The 17,917-nt window shown below is 39.2% G+C and overlaps 1 protein-coding gene across 2 annotated transcripts; it reads right to left on the bottom strand.

The window, feature by feature from the left end:
- Positions 1-5,949: 5,949 nt before the first annotated feature.
- On the bottom strand, positions 5,950-10,049 carry DNAJC28 (DnaJ heat shock protein family (Hsp40) member C28). Of its 2 annotated transcripts, none has more exons than XM_016162414.2 (2): positions 9,722-10,049; positions 5,950-8,860 (listed from the first exon to the last, which is right to left on the bottom strand). In XM_016162414.2, the coding sequence occupies exon 2, from the start codon at positions 8,827-8,829 to the stop codon at positions 7,672-7,674; it is 1,158 nt and encodes a 385-aa protein (XP_016017900.2). In that variant the 5' UTR covers positions 8,830-8,860; positions 9,722-10,049; the 3' UTR covers positions 5,950-7,671. The 2 variants fall into 2 exon arrangements, with proteins under 2 accessions (XP_016017900.2, XP_016017901.2); XM_016162415.2 differs by having other exon boundaries at positions 9,928-10,046.
- Between the last annotated feature and the right edge of the window lie 7,868 nt (positions 10,050-17,917).

The following is a 17,917-nucleotide window of genomic DNA, read 5'->3' as shown; positions in this document are numbered from 1 at the left end:
GGCAGCCGCAGGAATCTCAGGGTATTAAGTTCTTGATACCAGTGGCTACCAGTGTGATCTGCTCCAGCCTCCTCTCTCCAACACCATAGTGCAGTGTACGGGTAAGAACAGGGATATGGAATCAGACCAACCACAGACAGCCTGGGTTCAAATCCCAACTCTGCCACTTTCTAGCTGTGTGACCCAGGGCAAGTTATTTAAGCTCTCTGTGTCTTAGTTTCCTCGTCTCTCAAAAAAGAGTTAACAACCGTACCTACTTCATCATGTTGTTGTGAAGAGTCAATTAGTTACTACAAGAAAAGTATTCAATGAGAGGGAGCTATTGTCACCTTCCCTGTACCTCATGCCTCATTATTATGTCATGTCTCATTCCTCATTCATGATAACTTTAGCTTGCATTTGCTCTCTGTTTGCCTCATGTCTCTATGTAAACTTGCACTGCTATTTACTTCATTTGTTCGGCATTGATTAGTTCTAATTTCCACGAGAGCATACGACAGCCTCATGCAGGCTTAACAAATAATGTGTTAAAGGTATAATAATAGGCAGCTGAAGAAAAAAATATGAGTATGTATAGTGTGTTCACATTTGTGTATGCATGTTTTTGAGAGGCAGTGTATGTATACAAATTATATAGATAAATTTTTGGAAAGATATCGTTGAAGCAGGATAATGACCCCCCAAATATGTCCTAATACGCGGAATCTGTAAACATGTTACAAAGCAAATGGAAATTAAGATTGCAACTGGAATTAAGGTTGCTAATCAACTGACCTTAAAACAGAGAGATTATGCTGGATTATCTGGTGGGCCCAATGTAACCAAAAGATCTTTAAAAGTGGAGGCAGGAGAGTCAGAGCAACATGACATGAAAAGGATTCAACCTGCTGGCTTTGAAGACAGAGGTAGGGGGCCACAAGCTAAGGAATGCAGAGGTAGGGGCCGGAAAAGGCAAGGGATTGGATTCTTCCCTAGAGCCTCAAGGAGGGATGAAGAGCCTTGACTTTAGCCCAGTGAGATCCACTTTGGATTTTGGGCCTCCAGAACAGTAAGATAAATTTGTGCGGTTTAAGCTACTAAATTTGTAATTTTTTGTTAAAGCAATAGTAGAAAGCGAATATGCAAGAAATCGCTGATGATTAGATCTGAGAAGTGGGCTCAGGAGGTCTGGATCTGGGAGGGTTGGGTTGAAGGAGAACTCATTTGTTCATTGTCCGTCCTTTTGCATTGATTAAATTTACTACTTCATGCATGTGAATGTTCATAATAAAAATTTTCTTCCAAAATAAAGTATCTTACCTTGTTGTAGTATGTAACACTTCACCAGCCAGTTAATGTATTTGCTGCCCTTGGGCCAAAGGCACTGTAAGTGATAAGTTTATGGGCATCTCCCAAACCTCTCAAGATATTCAAGTTTGTAAGAATAGGACCGACCCAAAGGCATGCACATCTTCCTCCTATGCCAGCTCACTGACATCTGTGTCCAGAAGGCTACGGAATCTGACTTCTCAGGACCCTTTTTCTTGGGTGTTGGAGAGAAGAAAGAGAGGGCAGGTAGGCTCTTTAGACCTCTCCCTCCCCACAGGCCATGGGCAACATGATGTGTAATGGGAAACTGGGGACTGACATCCTCGCTACTGCTTTATCACCTGCCGAGTTGGGGAATAAAAAGTTTTGTGTATGTAATTAAAGATCACTTTCTCTCAGTCATTTTGTGGATCCAATTTGTAGATGCTCGTTTAAGTCAGGCCACCACTCTGTTTGGTAAAGAGTAGCTAATTGTTGTAAGAAACGCACAATAGCAAATGCCTGAGAATATTAACGAAGATTTGTGGAGGTTTGGCAGAAATTTGTAAATTATGTTAAAGAAAAAAAAAAACCACAGGCCCAAAATTATGTCACTTGTACTAAAAGCCCATGATATCAAACGTAGATTTAATACCTCTAATTGCAATTTCAGCCTCTCCCAGAAATATAAGCTTAATCAACCAGTCTGGAATTTTCTGGTCAAGCACCAGTAAGGTAATCTGTCTTATAGTCCCTGTCCATCCCCCATAGAAAGAAGAAGCCATCTGCATGATTAAAAAACCAAACCAAAACAAAACAAAACAAAACAACCCCTTCCCTTTCTCTTACCCCAAAGAAAAGATAACCAGGCTCAAGAATTACTCTTTATTTTGTTACTAGCTCCCTTGTCCTACTCTTCTTCCTGTAAAAACCTTCCATTTCCTACACCCCTGTCAGAATGCCCTTCTAGTTGCTGATGGGATGCTGGGATTCATGAATCACTTAATTAAAGCCAATTAGATCTTCAGATTTACTCGGCTGAATTTTGTGTGTTTTTTTTCTTTTAATGGTAATAATCAACGTTAGCTATAGATGCAAAAGCATCTAAATTTAAATTAAAACATTGCTAGTCATTTTTATGCTTAACGCAATTCAAAACAGTTCTCGTTTCTTATGCTCCTGAAGACATTTCTTGCTTTTAGAAAAGTAGCAGCCTACCAAATTCAGAACCACTCTACATTTTCTTTTACTTATTTTTTTTTAAAAAAACAGCTTTCATGTATCATAAAATTCACTCATTTGAAGTGCACGATTCAGTGGTTCTTTGTGTGTTCAGAGTTTTGCAACCATTACCACAATCAGTTCTAAAACATTTTTTATCACCCCCAAAAGACAACCCAGAACCATTAGTTGTTCCTCATTTCATCGTGAACTCTACAGCCCAAGGCAACCACTAATCTACTTTCTGTCTCTATCGATTTGCCTATTCTGGACATATAAATGGAATTATACAATATATGGTCTCTCTTGACTGGCTTCTACATTTTCATTTAAAGCCCCCTGCTAGCTGAAGGCTTGACGGAAAATTAAGGAAATTGAAACTGGAAAGATCAGCTTCGAAATCAATATCCTCCCCATAGAAGAACTTTTTTCAACAAATCTTGGAAACAATAAGAACCTCTATTTATTATTATATTAGCACAGCGGTGTACATAATTTAATACTTAGAACCGAGTGCTCACTGTGCCTCAGTAACTGTGCAGGATCTTTACATATAATCTCATTAAATCCTGGCAATCACTGACTATTATTCCTATTTACACCTGAGAAGTCTGGTAGGTCAGTGAGGTTTGGTAATTTGCCCAGAATCACACACCTACGAAGTGGCAGAGCTGAGAGTTGTACCAGTCTTTGTGCCCCATGCACTATAATCCAGTTTATAGTTCCTATTTATCCCAAAGCCATGAGATTCCCATGATCTCAATTGTATCGGCCACAGTTCTTAGTGATAAACGGCAGCCCCCACTCTAGCTGTGTTAAGCAGAAAAGAATTTATTAAAGGACACTGACTTTTGGGGAGGGCTGGAGAAAGTGGTCCACGGTTGTTCCCAGGAACGATGCCTAAAATCGCACTGAAGAACTGGCGGAGTGAGAAAAACACCAAAGATGCTGTGGCCACGACCATGCAGAACAAGCCAGGAACTTTGCTGTCACTGCTGCCGACACCGATACTTCGATAATTTAATACTTAGAACCTGTGCCAGGAGCTCCCCCTGGCAGCCCCTGCCTTCCTGCACCAGCTCAGTGACAGAGGGAGCCAATGCATTTCCTCCCATGCCTCATTCTGAGCCCACATCTCCCGAAGACAAGTCTTGTTGGCAGAGCCTAGGTCCCATGTGCATTTCTTAGCATATTTTAGAAAATTAGGGGTTTTCTCTCCTGCCGAGACCCACTTTAAAAGTCTGATTTCTTGCACTGGGAACATCATCCTCACATGCCACCATCAGTATGGACTATTTGGAGGATGACAGGCAGCAAAAGTACAACAGCCATCCACTACATTTAGGCAAAGCTCGCTGAGAATCTTGGGGCTCAACTGGGAAAATTATGGTATAAAATGTGGCTGAATGGAAAAGCGGAGAGGACGAAGCCACGGAACCAGGATCATCCACAGATATAAAACCAGAGAGAATAAGAAGCCCAGCTATAAATGCCCAAACTAAATCACCACTGGACCACATGCTCCTTGCTAGAACGTTCTCAAGATGCACCAGGAAGAACCCTGCCCCGCTACTGAGTAGGGCTTTCTTGTAATAATGTTAAGGTTGCTGGCATGTATTCAGATGTATCTGTCCTGTTGAGACCTTCAGGTAGGATCTTTTACTTAGTAGGGCTGGGGGACAATGGCATGCATCAGTTATCTAGAGAAGATAGGGGTCCTTGAAGAGAAAGACAGATCTTTAAAACTGGTCTTGGCAGGAAGGAAAATCCCATAGACCTTACTTTCCTAGGTCTAGATTTGGAGGAGTAGGGGTATGCTAAGGCACTTTAGTGCTGTCTCAGGGGCAAGAGAATGGGGGGCTCTGTCAAGCCAAAGGAGGCTGGGGACTGGGCTCAGAGGCAAACTGGAGAGGGCCACAGGCCAGATTATCTCATCCCAGGGACAGTCTTCCCTTCTCTTCTATCATCCTTGAGTAGTGAGGAAAGTTGTAATTTGATGTTCTAGTCTTGTCTCGGTCAGGCAAGAAGTATCACATTTGTGGGTCTGCCCTTAGGCCAGAGAAGGAGCCAGGTATCCCTGACCTGGAGCCGGGGTGGTGACAGCAGCAGTAATACCAAGAAAGTGAGTACCTGAGGGTTACTTTTGGGGCTGAGGGTTCCACTTGTCTCAGTTACTGATTTCTGAGAATCCAGGTGGTGGGATGGTGGGTTCCCTTTCAGGACTTCAGTAAATGTGTGTTGATGAACAGAACATTGTGAAAAAGGAAAGGCACTACTTCTAGGAACAGGTGAATCACCATCGGCCATGTCTCAGAGGTATTGGGAATGTCCCAAAAGGTGACTGAGGCCCCATGACGGGGACCCAGGCAGTTGGCAGCAGGAAAGTATGTTAGGAAGTAGTAAGCCCCAGCCATAGAGACAGGTTAGAAGGGACTTTCATCTTTGGGAGGGGTACCCCCAAAAGTAAGGCTATGTCCCTGCTGCAGATAAAGAAAATGAACAGTAATGTAGTCGTTGTATCAAAGAACCGAAAACTATCGTCTTGAGATACCAAACTACTGAGGCCAAACCTCAGGCACACAGAAAACGGCAAACCCGTTTCACAGCGCTGGGAGACAAAAGCCACCGCGGCTCTGCGATTTGAAGAAAGGAGCTGTGGAAAGGCTGGGAACCAGGCAGAGTCTGATACGGCCTTTACTGTGTTCAGAAAAGCTGACAAAATTAGAAGGTGAAAAACTAACAGGAAAAGGTCAGTGCTGCCTCATAAGAGGAATAAGTGTCAGATTCCCATAAACTGGCCCGAATCTTTTCTTATCTGGAGTTTTATTACTTAAATAAGTGAATCTGTTTTTACATAAGTGAATTTGCCTCCTTAACAAGAATAATCTATGTCATAGTCAGTTTTGATATCAGTCAAAAAGGTAAAAAGCGCTTGGAATATTACTCAGCCATAAAAATAAAAATGATATCTTACCATTTGTAACAACATGGATGGATTTAGTGGGCATTCTGCTAAGTGAAACAAGTCATATATAGAAGGACAAATGCCATATATTTACATATATGTGGAATGTAAGGAACAAAATAAGTGAACAAAATGAAAACAGATTCATCAGATTCGGGGTGGGGGGCGTTGGGGGGCTGTGTAAAAATGGTGAGGGGATTAAGAAGTACAAATTGGTGGCCACGAAATAGTCACAGGGATAGGGAATATAGTCAATAATATTGTAATAATTATATATAGTGCCACATGGGTACTAGACTTATCAGGGGGATTGCTTTGTAAATTATATAAATGTCTAACCATGATGCTATACACCTGAAACTAATATAATATTGAATGTTAACTCTAATTGAAAAATAAAAATTTAAAAGATACTTATTTAGGTGGTTAGCCAAAAATATGGTTATTATTATTTATTTATACAATGGGCCATTGAATAATCATGAAAATTAACTTTATTAATACAGTCAACATTTGCAAACATAAACTGTCCTGTACTGAAATTAAGGATTTATTAAAGTTTTTGGTAACCTAACCTTCCCATCCATTATCCAATATTGAAAACAGTTTCCTTTATATATGTTGTTGCAATGCATTAGGTACATACATCTAATTCCCATTTTTAACAAGAGTCACAGAATCATTGCCTTCTAAAATACTTTAGAACTCAGCTCTTACTATAAAGCTATGTTCATACTGTTCACAATTTTGTTTAGAGTAATACCATCATTATAGAGGCCGAATGATAACTCATTCAACAAAATACTCATACCAATTAATGCCCAATCATCTAAGCAAAAAGGCCTGAAATTTCCTTCTGAATATGTAGTTTTGTTTTAATTATCACATACTTTACAAAATAACTTTTTCCAGAATGGCAAGTGCCATGCCTCTGAACTACAGCCATAATATGGTACCCTGAATTAAATAAGGAAATAGGCCTGCTCCTTTTGACCACTCTCCTTATCCTTCTAGTTGCCCAATTCTCTGTCTAAAGCAATTACCTGAACCAAAAAATGTCAGATTTTCTGAAAGTGGATAGGACACAACAATCTCATAATTGTCAATCTTGTCATTTGCCAAAGCCACAAAATGACATCTTGTTTTTATTAAAGGATTCCTAAGACAGTAAAGTGAGATTTCACATGGCTGAAAAAACCTCTGGAAGTCCCATACAAGACAAAGAGACTGAACATTTCAATCTCTGATTAGAGATGAAGCCAGAAGTGAAATCTTAAGTTTCCACTGAGCCCAAGGAATTTTTTTTTTCACCTCTGAAAAGTCAGAAAATTCAGTCACAACTCTTTAAAAGTGGAAACTAGAGTCTATTTCTACAATAGCTAAATCAACTCGTTTGGCTGATTGATTTCTGTAGCCAATGCATCATGAAGTTAGGCAGGAAGAGGTACAATTCAGATATTTGGCATTTTTTTCTTTTTTAATTCAATACCCACAGAGAAAGCCGAGAGAGAGAGAGAGAGAGAGAGAGAGAGAGAGAGAGAGAGAGAGAGAGAGAGAAGAGAGAGATTCAGTAACTCCATTAAACTAATTTTCTGATCCTAACATTTCCACCCATATAGAGTGTCCGAAAGTCTTAGAATAGTTTTGAGCTTTAATGAAATCTAAAGTTTACAAATGAAGCAAACTTGCAGAAAACATACATCATTTGGAGGTTCACTTGCCTACCTTCTGTACTTTAGTTTTGTGACTTTTTGAGAATACATTTTTAATTTTTGTTGCTGTTGTTAAGTACCTGTGTTTAAAGATGGCAAAAAGTGACTGTTTTTAAATTAGAGCTTAAAACTGCACTTTTGGAATATTCTTTTATGATCCCCAGTCTGAGTCCCTGTCCTAACTCATTTTACCTGATGACTGACAGTTAAACTCTGAAATAGATGAAATTATTTTCTTACAAGTAAGTTTTCTTCTTTTCTTGTTATATTCCCAGAGCAATGCTGGTTGAATACATCTCTGATGTAGTTTCTTACAGCTTTCTCACTTACACATCACTGGAGATGTGGTTAGTTTTGTGAAAAGTACCCAGTTGTGAAAAGGTACACAGTTCTCAAACTCCTGTTATACCCATAAATCTCGGCCTCTATGTGTGATGTCAATACAACTGAAAATGATTTGGGGCAGTACTGTGAACACTGAAATGATTATATTTTAATGAATTTCCATGTATTCATCCAGTTAAAAACACTTCTCTTGACTTCAGGTGTTTTCTTCCCTTCTCCCTGATCAATGTTACTTGGATTTTTATCTGTGACTTCTTTTGTTTTTATAAGGGCCTCATATATTTCCTGGGCTTTGGCAATTTCCTTCTGTGCATCAAAATGGACTTTTTGCCTGGTCAGGAGGGGGACAATTAAATTAAAATCATTAATTCGCTTATTTAGTTTTCTGATGTTTTCTTGAAATTGCTCGCAAACTTGGTTCCACTGTTTCTGTTCAGTTGGTGTCATTGGATTCCCAAGTTTTTTCCTCGACACTAAAATTGCCTCTCTGAGTTGATCAATAGTATCCTTTATTTCCTTTTGCATTAAGATCCACTCTGGTTGGTATCCATTATCTATCAATATTCGGTTCAGGTTGTGGGTCATGGGATCAATATATGAACATCCAGAAAATTTTTTTAGAGGTTTTCCTTTACCACTAAGATTGTCAAAATCTCCTTTTGCCATTGATTCCTGAATGAGATCTTCCACTAAACGCTCTATTGCTTGAGTTATCTTTTGTTCTTTACTATGTCTTACATCTTTAACAGCTAAACTATCAATGAAATACTGGCTTTGTAGTTTCTGCTTTTGATATTCCATCACTTGCTCAGTTGCACGGTCTGCTCTAAATTGCCTATATTGCTTCTCTCGTTGACTTGGAGTTCCAAAACCAACACCTTCGAAACTTAAATAATGCCGATGTTGAGGTGTTTTATATTTGAATTTTTCTTCTTCTTCTTCTTCTTCAACTTTATTCTGCCTGGCGTTTGTTTGTTCTATCACGTGGGAAAGCACTTTCCTATAAGCTTCTTCAATCTTTATAAATGTTGCAGAATCAGCTGTAGTAGAGCCAGTGTCTGGATGGTATTGCTTGGCAAGCTTACGAAAAGATTCCCTGACATCATCTGCAGAGCATCCTTCATCTAGATTCAGCAGCCTATAATATTCTCTCATCTCCTTTTTGGATTTATGAGTTGACATCATCCTATGTCTAATTACACCAAGATAAGGAAACATTTTCATTCGATTAGGAATCATTGCAGCATTTATCAGATGAGATCTTAAGATCTGAGCCATCATCACATACATTGTGTTCATTATTGTATCCAGAGTTCTTCCTAGCAAGGATCTATAAAACGACAACAAATATAAGGTGAAGAAAGTTGTATTATCTGCTAATTTCATACTTTCAGCAATAAGGAATTATAAATGCAGTATGGGGCAGTACTTTCTAAGGCTGCTGCCAAAACTCATATAGCTGTATTTCACTTATGTTAGCAGAGAAATGGAAGTTGATGATATTAGCATTAACATACTGTGATATAATCTAGATTCTAATCACTAACCACAGAATTTTAGAGCAGGCAAGTTCTTAGAGACCATCTAATCCAGTCTTCTTATTTTATGAGAAAATGTAGGCCCAGACTGTCAAGCAAAGTTACCAAGTCACATAGCAAGTTGTAAGGGAAATGGTCAGAGCACAAGAAGTTTAATTGTCTGTATCCCCAGCAGATTATCAACTTCATCAGCACCTCTGTTTCTTAGTGTTATTACTGTCTTTATTGTCTCAAGGAGTCTTCTCATGAGATTTACACACATGAAACAGGACACGACAAAGTATGTACCTAGTCTGACACTAAATTGAATACAATCAAGCATCCAAAAGACTTTAAGCTCTACAACTGGCTAGAAAGGAGCTATTCACAACATGCCAGAAAACCAAGGTAGTCCCAACATGTTAACTGTTATTTTGAAAACTCATGGTATAATACAAAAGAAAGACTTGTACGTAGATAATGGCAATGAAATGATGCAAGTGGTTCAACTGTGATTTTGATGTACAAAAGCTAAAACTGAGGATCCTAATTTTCTGGACAATTAAGGTAAATGGCTTTTGGAGTCGTTTGGGATGGTGGCGGTTGCGCTGTGGTCGTTGTGGGGGAGTGGTCAGTCCCGATGAGGGACACGCCCCACCCCGCCCCCTACTCACCACAGACGTGGGTAAGGGGCTCGCCGGCTTCCGCCCCCATGCTGCGCCTCTGGCGCATGCGTGCACGGTCTGTCCTTCACTCGCCCGGCGACTCCAGGTGGCAGGCGGCGAATGTCTCACTGGACTAGACCATCTGTCGTTCTATCCTGAGGGGACTTGAGGACGTGGCGGAGGGCAGAATCACACCTGCTCAGGACATATCCTACCTTACTACGGGATCCAAGAATGTCTCTTAAAACGAACTCAACCCAAGAGGACACAGGCAGGATATTTCAGGCGGACCCGTTTTGCCTGGGGCGACCTGCTCCGCCTCCGTCCCCACCTCTAGCAGGAGGTGGTCCGGTCGATTGGGATTGTGGGAGATGTAGTTCACCCGCCAGGAAGTGCGACGCCCTTTGGACTGCGCCGTGCGCATGCGCGGGCGCCCCCTTCCCCTGCCCCGCGAAGGAGGCGGAGTTTGAGCAGCACCGGAATCTAGGCGTGTCTGTTTGGTTGCGGAATCCTGTCAGTGTAGGTTGGTTGGGTCTTTTGAAGTCTTAGGGGTTTGGAGGGTGACGGCCCTCAATAACTAATTCTTGGGAGGAGCAGAGAGTCCATTTCCCAGAATAGGACCTAAACAGCCTCTTCCGGGTTTGCAGACCGGGACACCAGTGCAGAGACGTGAAAGATCGACCTAACCCAGGATGGCCTAACCTAGACTAGAAACCTAGCCTTTCATGAATTTAGCAAGTACTTAGTGAGAGGCTCGCTTATCTTTAAGTTCAGTCACCGTAATGGGAATATACGACGGGGAGGTAATTAAAAATAAGAAAGAGGAACTTGGGGAGTCATACCTGGGTTTAAAATCTTATTTCTTCCCTGTGCTTTTCCCTGTGTCTGTTTATGAGAGTACTAATAAATGGTAAACGTGTATTTAGCACTTTTTCCCAGGCACTGTGCTAAGTGCTTTATGTATAGTCTCTTAATCATTACAACAACCCTTTAAGGTCAATGCTGTTGTTTTCCCATGTTACGAATGATGAAATAATTGCGTCAGATTTACTGAGTTTTTGTGAGAATTGCACAACGTATGTAAAACCCTTGGCACAGTGCCTGGCACTCTGAGTAAAATTTTTATTATGACTAGATCTAAAGAGAGCCTGAAATAGGAACTAGCTGTTCTAGGCTTCTGAGATATAGTCAATATAATAATTTATTAACCTTCTCTGTAGGTGCACACAGAAAGGTTTAAATTCTAATGCAGAGGGATTTCCTTATAAGCAAACAATAAACATAAAAGAACTCCTGTGTGAAAGAAAATAGTTTTTCTACAAGTGTTAAACACAGCATAAAAGCATCAATACAGTTTTATAGTCACTCACAGTTGTATAGCACTTTTCGTTTTACAAAACTTTCAACACATCAAAATTTTAACGTGATGTTTGTATCCTATTAATAATTATACTTTAGTCCCGAGTAGTTAAATGACTTGGTTAAGTTGGTAAATGCCAAAGCTAGGACTAGAACTGTTAAGTCTGTTTCTCTTTTCAGAGGACCTGCTTTGTAGTATGATTCTGTATGTGTAGAAGGTGAATTGGAGTCAACCAAGGTATCCGTAAAGAACACTTTCAGCTGCAAAGTGTGCACTAGCTACCTGATTGGATTATGTTGCTAATGGATAAGAAATGTAGGGATAGGCCATTCCTGGTATTGATCTAGTTATCAGAAGTTGCCACAGTGCTTTACCATTCTCTCTCTGTACAGGCACTTTTTTTTTCTGAATCATTTAAAAGTAATTGCATATATCACATCTCTTTACCCCAAAGTACTTCAGTATTTATTTCATCAGAACAAGGACATTCTCTTACGTCACATAGCAGTTACCAAAATCAGCAGATTTAACATCGATACAATATTATTTAATGTTACCGTTTTGTGTTCCAGTTTCACTGATTGTGCTAATGATGTCCTTCAGAGCAATACATAAACTTTTAAGTCAGCAGGTCGAATGATAAGCCAAAGCATTCTTGTTCAGTTTAGTTACAGGCAGAAAGAGTCCACCATTTTGTAATAATAGTTATTTTATTTTTAAAAAAGTAGCTACATATTCTTCAGTTAGTCCTAGTGATTATAATAAGATGTTGTTAAAATGTCAAATTTAAAGTCAGAATAAACACACAGGTTGACTATCATTTTTAATATGGTTGTATTACCTCGCTTAATTAAACTCTAGACTCAAAAATGTGGTCTTAAGGTAAAAACGTGTTCAGTTTTTAGTATAACATTCTTAACCATATTTAGGTTATGTCACGATTAAAATCAATATGCATGAACCTCGGTCCGTTGTTTTCCACAAAGTCTAATTATTACCTCAAGTTTATCAGCTGAGATGTAGTATAATCTTACACTTAAGGACTGGTTTTAAGTGAAAGTACATTGAATTGGATGTATGTGGCATTTCCTAGTTTAGAGCATCTTTGTCATGAGTCTGCCCTCATAATATAGTCGAGCATTTGAAACAAATCTTCCCATAAACAGGAGGAGAGTAGACAGTTGGTAAGAATTTAGTCAGGACACCAAAACCTTTACTAATTATGTTGCTGAGTAGGTGGAAAATAGATGATGATAGTCTTAAAAGTTACCAAAAAAACAAATTTCTTGACTTTATAGTTATATCAAATATTTACTGACTACCATAAGGAGTGTTACTGCAAAAAGCAACCTCTTCTTTGTACTCTCAGATGTAATTTTGCACTTTGACTAAAGCAAGCGAAGGATTTTTTTCCCCTCCTTTTTGTTTGCTGGTTCTTTGATGACTGCAAAGAAGTTAATTTTTTTCCCAATATGTTGCCATAGTAACCAAAAATCACACTTTCTTTAAGATTGATTTATGGTTCAGTCTGGATCCTAAAACTGAATTGTTCAATGACATTTGCAAATGGTATCTTCTCGATCCACAATTTTTAGAACAACCATGAAAACGCTTTCCTCTCTGAGTGACATCTGAATTAATATTTTACTTCATTTGATCAAGGAAGAGTTTGATGTAGAGAGTGTCAGCTTTAAAAGAAAGAAGGGGGTAGATTTACAGAGTACAACAGTAAATGCTATCATAGAAAAGAGAAGATTCACATTAATTTGGGTATTTTTTCCTTTTCCGTCTTCCCAGGCAGATTAACCAGTTATTGAATTATTCTAAGGTGGTCAGTAAGGGCCACATACGGAATTCGTGGATCTTTGCTAATGGTAAACTGCCCTCCCCTACCCAGGATATCTAATTTTCATTTTTGGCATTGAATTAATTGATAGTTCATTGTCATGAGCCTGAATTATCCACATTTGACTGGTGCTAATGCACAGCACGTTCTGTTCCTTGAAATTATGAATAATGTATATACCTCCCTCTAATTGTAGGCCACCATTCGAGAAAACAAATGTGCGTCAGCTGCCTGGGAGTCAAGATTTGAATTGTTTCCAATCCATATTACATGTACCCAGCATGTTTATTGAAATCACTGCACAACCACTCCATGCTTTTCTCACCCTTCAAAATTCGTTTCCAGCTTTGACAAATAAGAATTGTATATATTTAAGGTGTACAACTTGATAGTTTGATATACGTACACATTGTGAAAGAATCACCACAAACTAATTGACATATCCTGCACTTCATGTAGTTACTGTTTTCCTTTTCTTTTTTCTTTTTTTTTCTTTTTTCATGTGTGTGTGTGGGGGGGGTGAAGATGTAATCTTCAGAAACTTTCAAGGACAATACAGTATCATTAATTACAGTCAATCAAACTGTTTTAATAAAAAGGCCAGGACAAGGAAGGTTTGCCTCCTTTCTGTCATTGCTCTTTAATTGTCAAAGAATTCAGCAACAAAACTCAAAATACATTAAAACTGTCACATACCACTATTTGGTAGAGAACCATCCAAAACGCTTTACAGAGAGAATTGATGTTAAGGCAAATCTAACTCCAAAGGCAGCTTTGTAATAAAATGTTAGGGTGCTTCTGTTTAAAAAGCCCACCACCTAGGGATATCCCTCGATGACCTTTTGACCTTAGGGTTTGTCCAAAGACACCTCAAGCTTTGAGCGAGGTCTATACAGGATCATTTGGCCCATGCCATTCTCAACAGAAGAACACAGTAAATGAGTACATAAATCCAGTTTGTTACCTAAGCTCCTTTTTGAAGGGGCTCTTCTCAATTAAGTAAATAATATTTCTTGTATTATATGAAATTAAAAAACCACGTGATTTCTTTTCTTGACAACTGAGGCTTAATTATCTACTCTGGGCAATATCCACAGTGAACATTTGGTTCTTAGTTCTTAAGGAAATACACACTGAAATATTTATGGATAAAATGATATGATGTCTGCATATTACTCTCTTATGATTTAGAAATGAGTGGATGTACAGAGCAAGGGAGCAAGAGAGAGTAAACAGCAAACTGGAGGGAGATGTTAATTAGGAAATCTAGGTAAAGGTTGTTTGGAAGGTTTTTGTATTCTTGCAACTTTTCTCTAAGTCATTTTTAATTTCTTAAATTTATAATTGCCAAAAAATTGGAGCAATCAAGATGCCTTTCAATAGGTGAATAGATAAACTGTGGTACATCATACGATGGAATATTATTCAGTGATAAAAAGTAATTGAGTTATCAAGCTATGAAAAGAATGGAAAAAACTTAAGTGCATATTGCAAAGTGAAAGAAGCCAATCTGAAATAGCTACATGTTGTATAATTCCAACTTTACCACGTTCTAGAAAAGAAAAAACTACAGATACAGTAAAAAGATCAGTGGATTAAAAATGGGCAAAGGAATTTAATAGACATTTCTCCAAGGAAGATATATAAACAGCCAACAAGTATAAGAAAAGATGTACAACATCGTTAAATCATGTACGTCAAAACTGCAATAAGATATCACATCACATCCATTAGGATGGTTACTATTTAAAAAAAAAAACAATAACAGAAAATAATAAGTGATGGCAAGGTTGTAGAGAAATTGAACTTTTGTGCATTGTTGTGAGGATGTAAAATGATGGAGACATTTTTGATTGTTAGAAATGATAATGGTTACTGGCATCGAGTGAGTAGAGAACAGGAATGCTGCTCAACCTCCTACAATGCACAGGCACAGGACAGCCCCCATGATAGAATTATCTGGCCCAGCGTGTCAGCAATGCTGAGGTTCAGGGCCCCTGCTGTGGACTATGTTGTTTAAGCCACCTGGTCTGTTACTACAGCCCTAGCAAACTAATACAGCAGGTCTCTGAGCCTCACGGGTTCCTCAGTGGACTCCAGGAATTTGTATTATCCAAACTTTCTTCCCAGGTGGAAAACTCTGAAAGCAAGTAGAAGCATTAGCCTCCTCAGCTCCCTCTTGCTGGGCATGCTCTTTGCAATGTAAAAACAAAAGGTCTTTCAAAGTGAGAAGCAACAGCATTTGTTTGAGATAAAAAATAATAGCTATTTGAGAAGTGCTGATTGAAGCAAAAACCCAAATAGTGTTCCAATGAGTAGACAAAGGCAAGGGGTAGTTATGAGAAAGTGAAGGGGAGCAATTACATCCATAGATATTGGTGCCCATGATAAGCTAACATAGTGACACTAATTCTTAACAATGTTTTTAATTTTCAGTCCAGCTCATCCTAATATCTGCTTTCTTGTCCTTGCAAACAGTTTGAGACACAATGTTGCTTTGGGCCCAGTCCAAAGTTTACTTTGCCCTGTTCTAACATTCCAAAGGTTTGAGGCATAAGATGTGCAAGGCAGTTTTTCTGGGATGGCAGCTCTGATTCCATTTTAAAGTGGCTCGGTTTATTTTTTACATCCTGTCCTGCAGATCCAGCTTTGGGGCCGCTGCCTCCTCACTCTCCTGCAGGGCCGTCACACTATCTTGGATGTTTGCATTTTGGTGGGGCATGTTTGGGGTCCCAGAGCCTCCACATGCAAAGATTAAGATCTATCTCTCCTGTTCTACTTGGTCTCTAAAAGAAAGGAATGGGAAGCTCACTCCTTGCTCCTTGAAACACCTTTCTCACAGCTTCAGCGGCATATCTTTCTCCTGGGGCCCCCATATTCACTGCCCCTTCTTTCTAAGACTGCTTCTTCATTGGCTCCTTCTCTCTCACTTAGTGACTAGGTTGTCCAGCTCTGAGTCTGTTCACTCTAATTACTTTCATCTACACTCCATAACCCGTTCGGTTCCGGTGTCTAAGCTACTGACTGACTGCCAGTATTATCAAGGTCTTCGGTACATGAATCCCTAAGTGTGTTCAAGGAAGTCCCACCTCCCGCTGAACATCAACCTTTGCTTGTTTGCAAAAGAAAGGCATACCTTTCACTCATCCAGTAGCTTCCTAGGGTTCTTTAAAAACATCTCAGGGCACCAAAGGTCCTACTGAGAAGGTTGATTTGTTGTGGATGTTGAGAAAGAGAAATAAATCCTTTCCAAAATTGGAGGGTTTCCAATACTTGGCTTTAAACAAAAGTGGAGGACCTAATAGATTTGTCAGCTGAATATTTAAAGTGATTTTTTTTCATGATAGATCTTGTTTTGTTTTTTTCATATAACTAAAGCAGCAAGGATTGAGTGACAGTGCTATAACAAAACTACTCTTTTTTTTTTGTAAATTTCTGGAGTTAAGTGGTACAGAAAAATTTTAAATGCAGTTTGACTTTCCATGTCCACAAATATTTCAATTCATGAACCTTTTTCTTTTCTTTTCTTTTCTTTTCTTTTTGTAAAATGAAATAGATTCAGAATATTGAAGTCTCCATGCCTTTATTGCAATGCTCAGAGTGCAGGTGGGGCTCAGGAGTTAGCATTTTTAATAAGCTTACCCAGGAGAATTACCAGGTTAGCAGATGGAGGATTTGAGGATTAGGATTGCTATTCAGCTAGACAGCCTTTAATATGATTTCTGTCACAAAGCATGGAAGTCCTATCTGTATTTATTTAAATGACTTCGTATTCTGAATATGAAGTATAAGTTCACTGTATTTTATGAGATGTTAAAAAATGTAATTTTGATGTAGTTCAAAAACTATGAATTTTTTAGTGACAGAGGAGTTGTATATCTCTTTGGGGGAATAGTTGCACTGAGATGCAATTTATATGCCACATAAGTCACCCGTTTAAAATATACAATTCAATTCGATGGCTTCAGATACGTTCATGGAGCGATGCAACTATCACTGCAATCAAATTTAGTACATTCTCATTACCCCCGAAGAAGCTCTGCACCCTTTAGTCATCACCCCCAAACGCGTCTATCCCTACAGCTCTGGGCAACTACTGACCTTTCTGTTGGTACGGATATGCCCATTCTGGACATTCCATATAAATGGAATCATAACTGCGCAGTCATATGAAACTGAAATCTTTCACTTAGCATAACGTTTCAAGGTTCATGTTGTAATGTGTCAGAACTTCATTCCTTTTTGTGACTAGACCATTTTTTCTTTATCAATTTATTAGCTGATGGACATTTGGATTATTTCTACTTATGAATTTTTAAATATCTGCAATTGGCTCCAGATGAAGGAAAATGGTCTTTGGTTGCAGTAAATACAAAGTTTACGTGGCTTGAAAAAGAATGACTATCAGAGATTGTCTTGTTTAAAAGATGGTAGTGGAGGTGGCAAAATTTATGTATTGGATAATTGGTAAAAAGCTCAGGGAGATAAGCCAAGAGGAACTGTCAGCATAACATGAACTTAAAAAAAAAAAAATAGCTGGGATTTTATTAATCTTCCTGAACTACTTGCAGCTGCATTTGTCACTTCAGCTATGGAGTTGGACCTCTGTCCTCTGGGGGCTGCTAAGTGTGGGAATCCTCTTGCTGTTTGGGGCATCCACCACTGTTGATGGGGTCACTCTCTGACAGCCCAAAGGGTTCTCCTTGACCGCTGGCTGTGAGAGAGGGATGGGTGACTTAAACTTGGCCAGATAATTTTGCCTGAGATTTGAAGCCTAGATGATTGACCTAGATTCGCAGGCAGCGCGAGTGAACTTTGGTTCACTCTGGAGCAGTCGGAGTGCTCACCGGAAGCGAGGCCAGTGGAGCCTGACGCGGCCCAGGCAGCAGTGTCCTTGCCAGTCTCACCCTGGGCCACAATTTTGGTTGTTTCTGGCTGATTAGCACAGGGGACAACAGCCAAGAAAATCCTGGGGAAAAAAATGAGGGACTCTCTATAT

Source organism: Rousettus aegyptiacus, unplaced genomic scaffold (genome assembly GCF_014176215.1).
Source record: "Rousettus aegyptiacus isolate mRouAeg1 unplaced genomic scaffold, mRouAeg1.p scaffold_m13_p_4, whole genome shotgun sequence".
Taxonomy (NCBI): Eukaryota; Metazoa; Chordata; class Mammalia; order Chiroptera; family Pteropodidae; genus Rousettus; species Rousettus aegyptiacus.
This window is presented reverse-complemented; position numbering and strand designations above follow the sequence as displayed.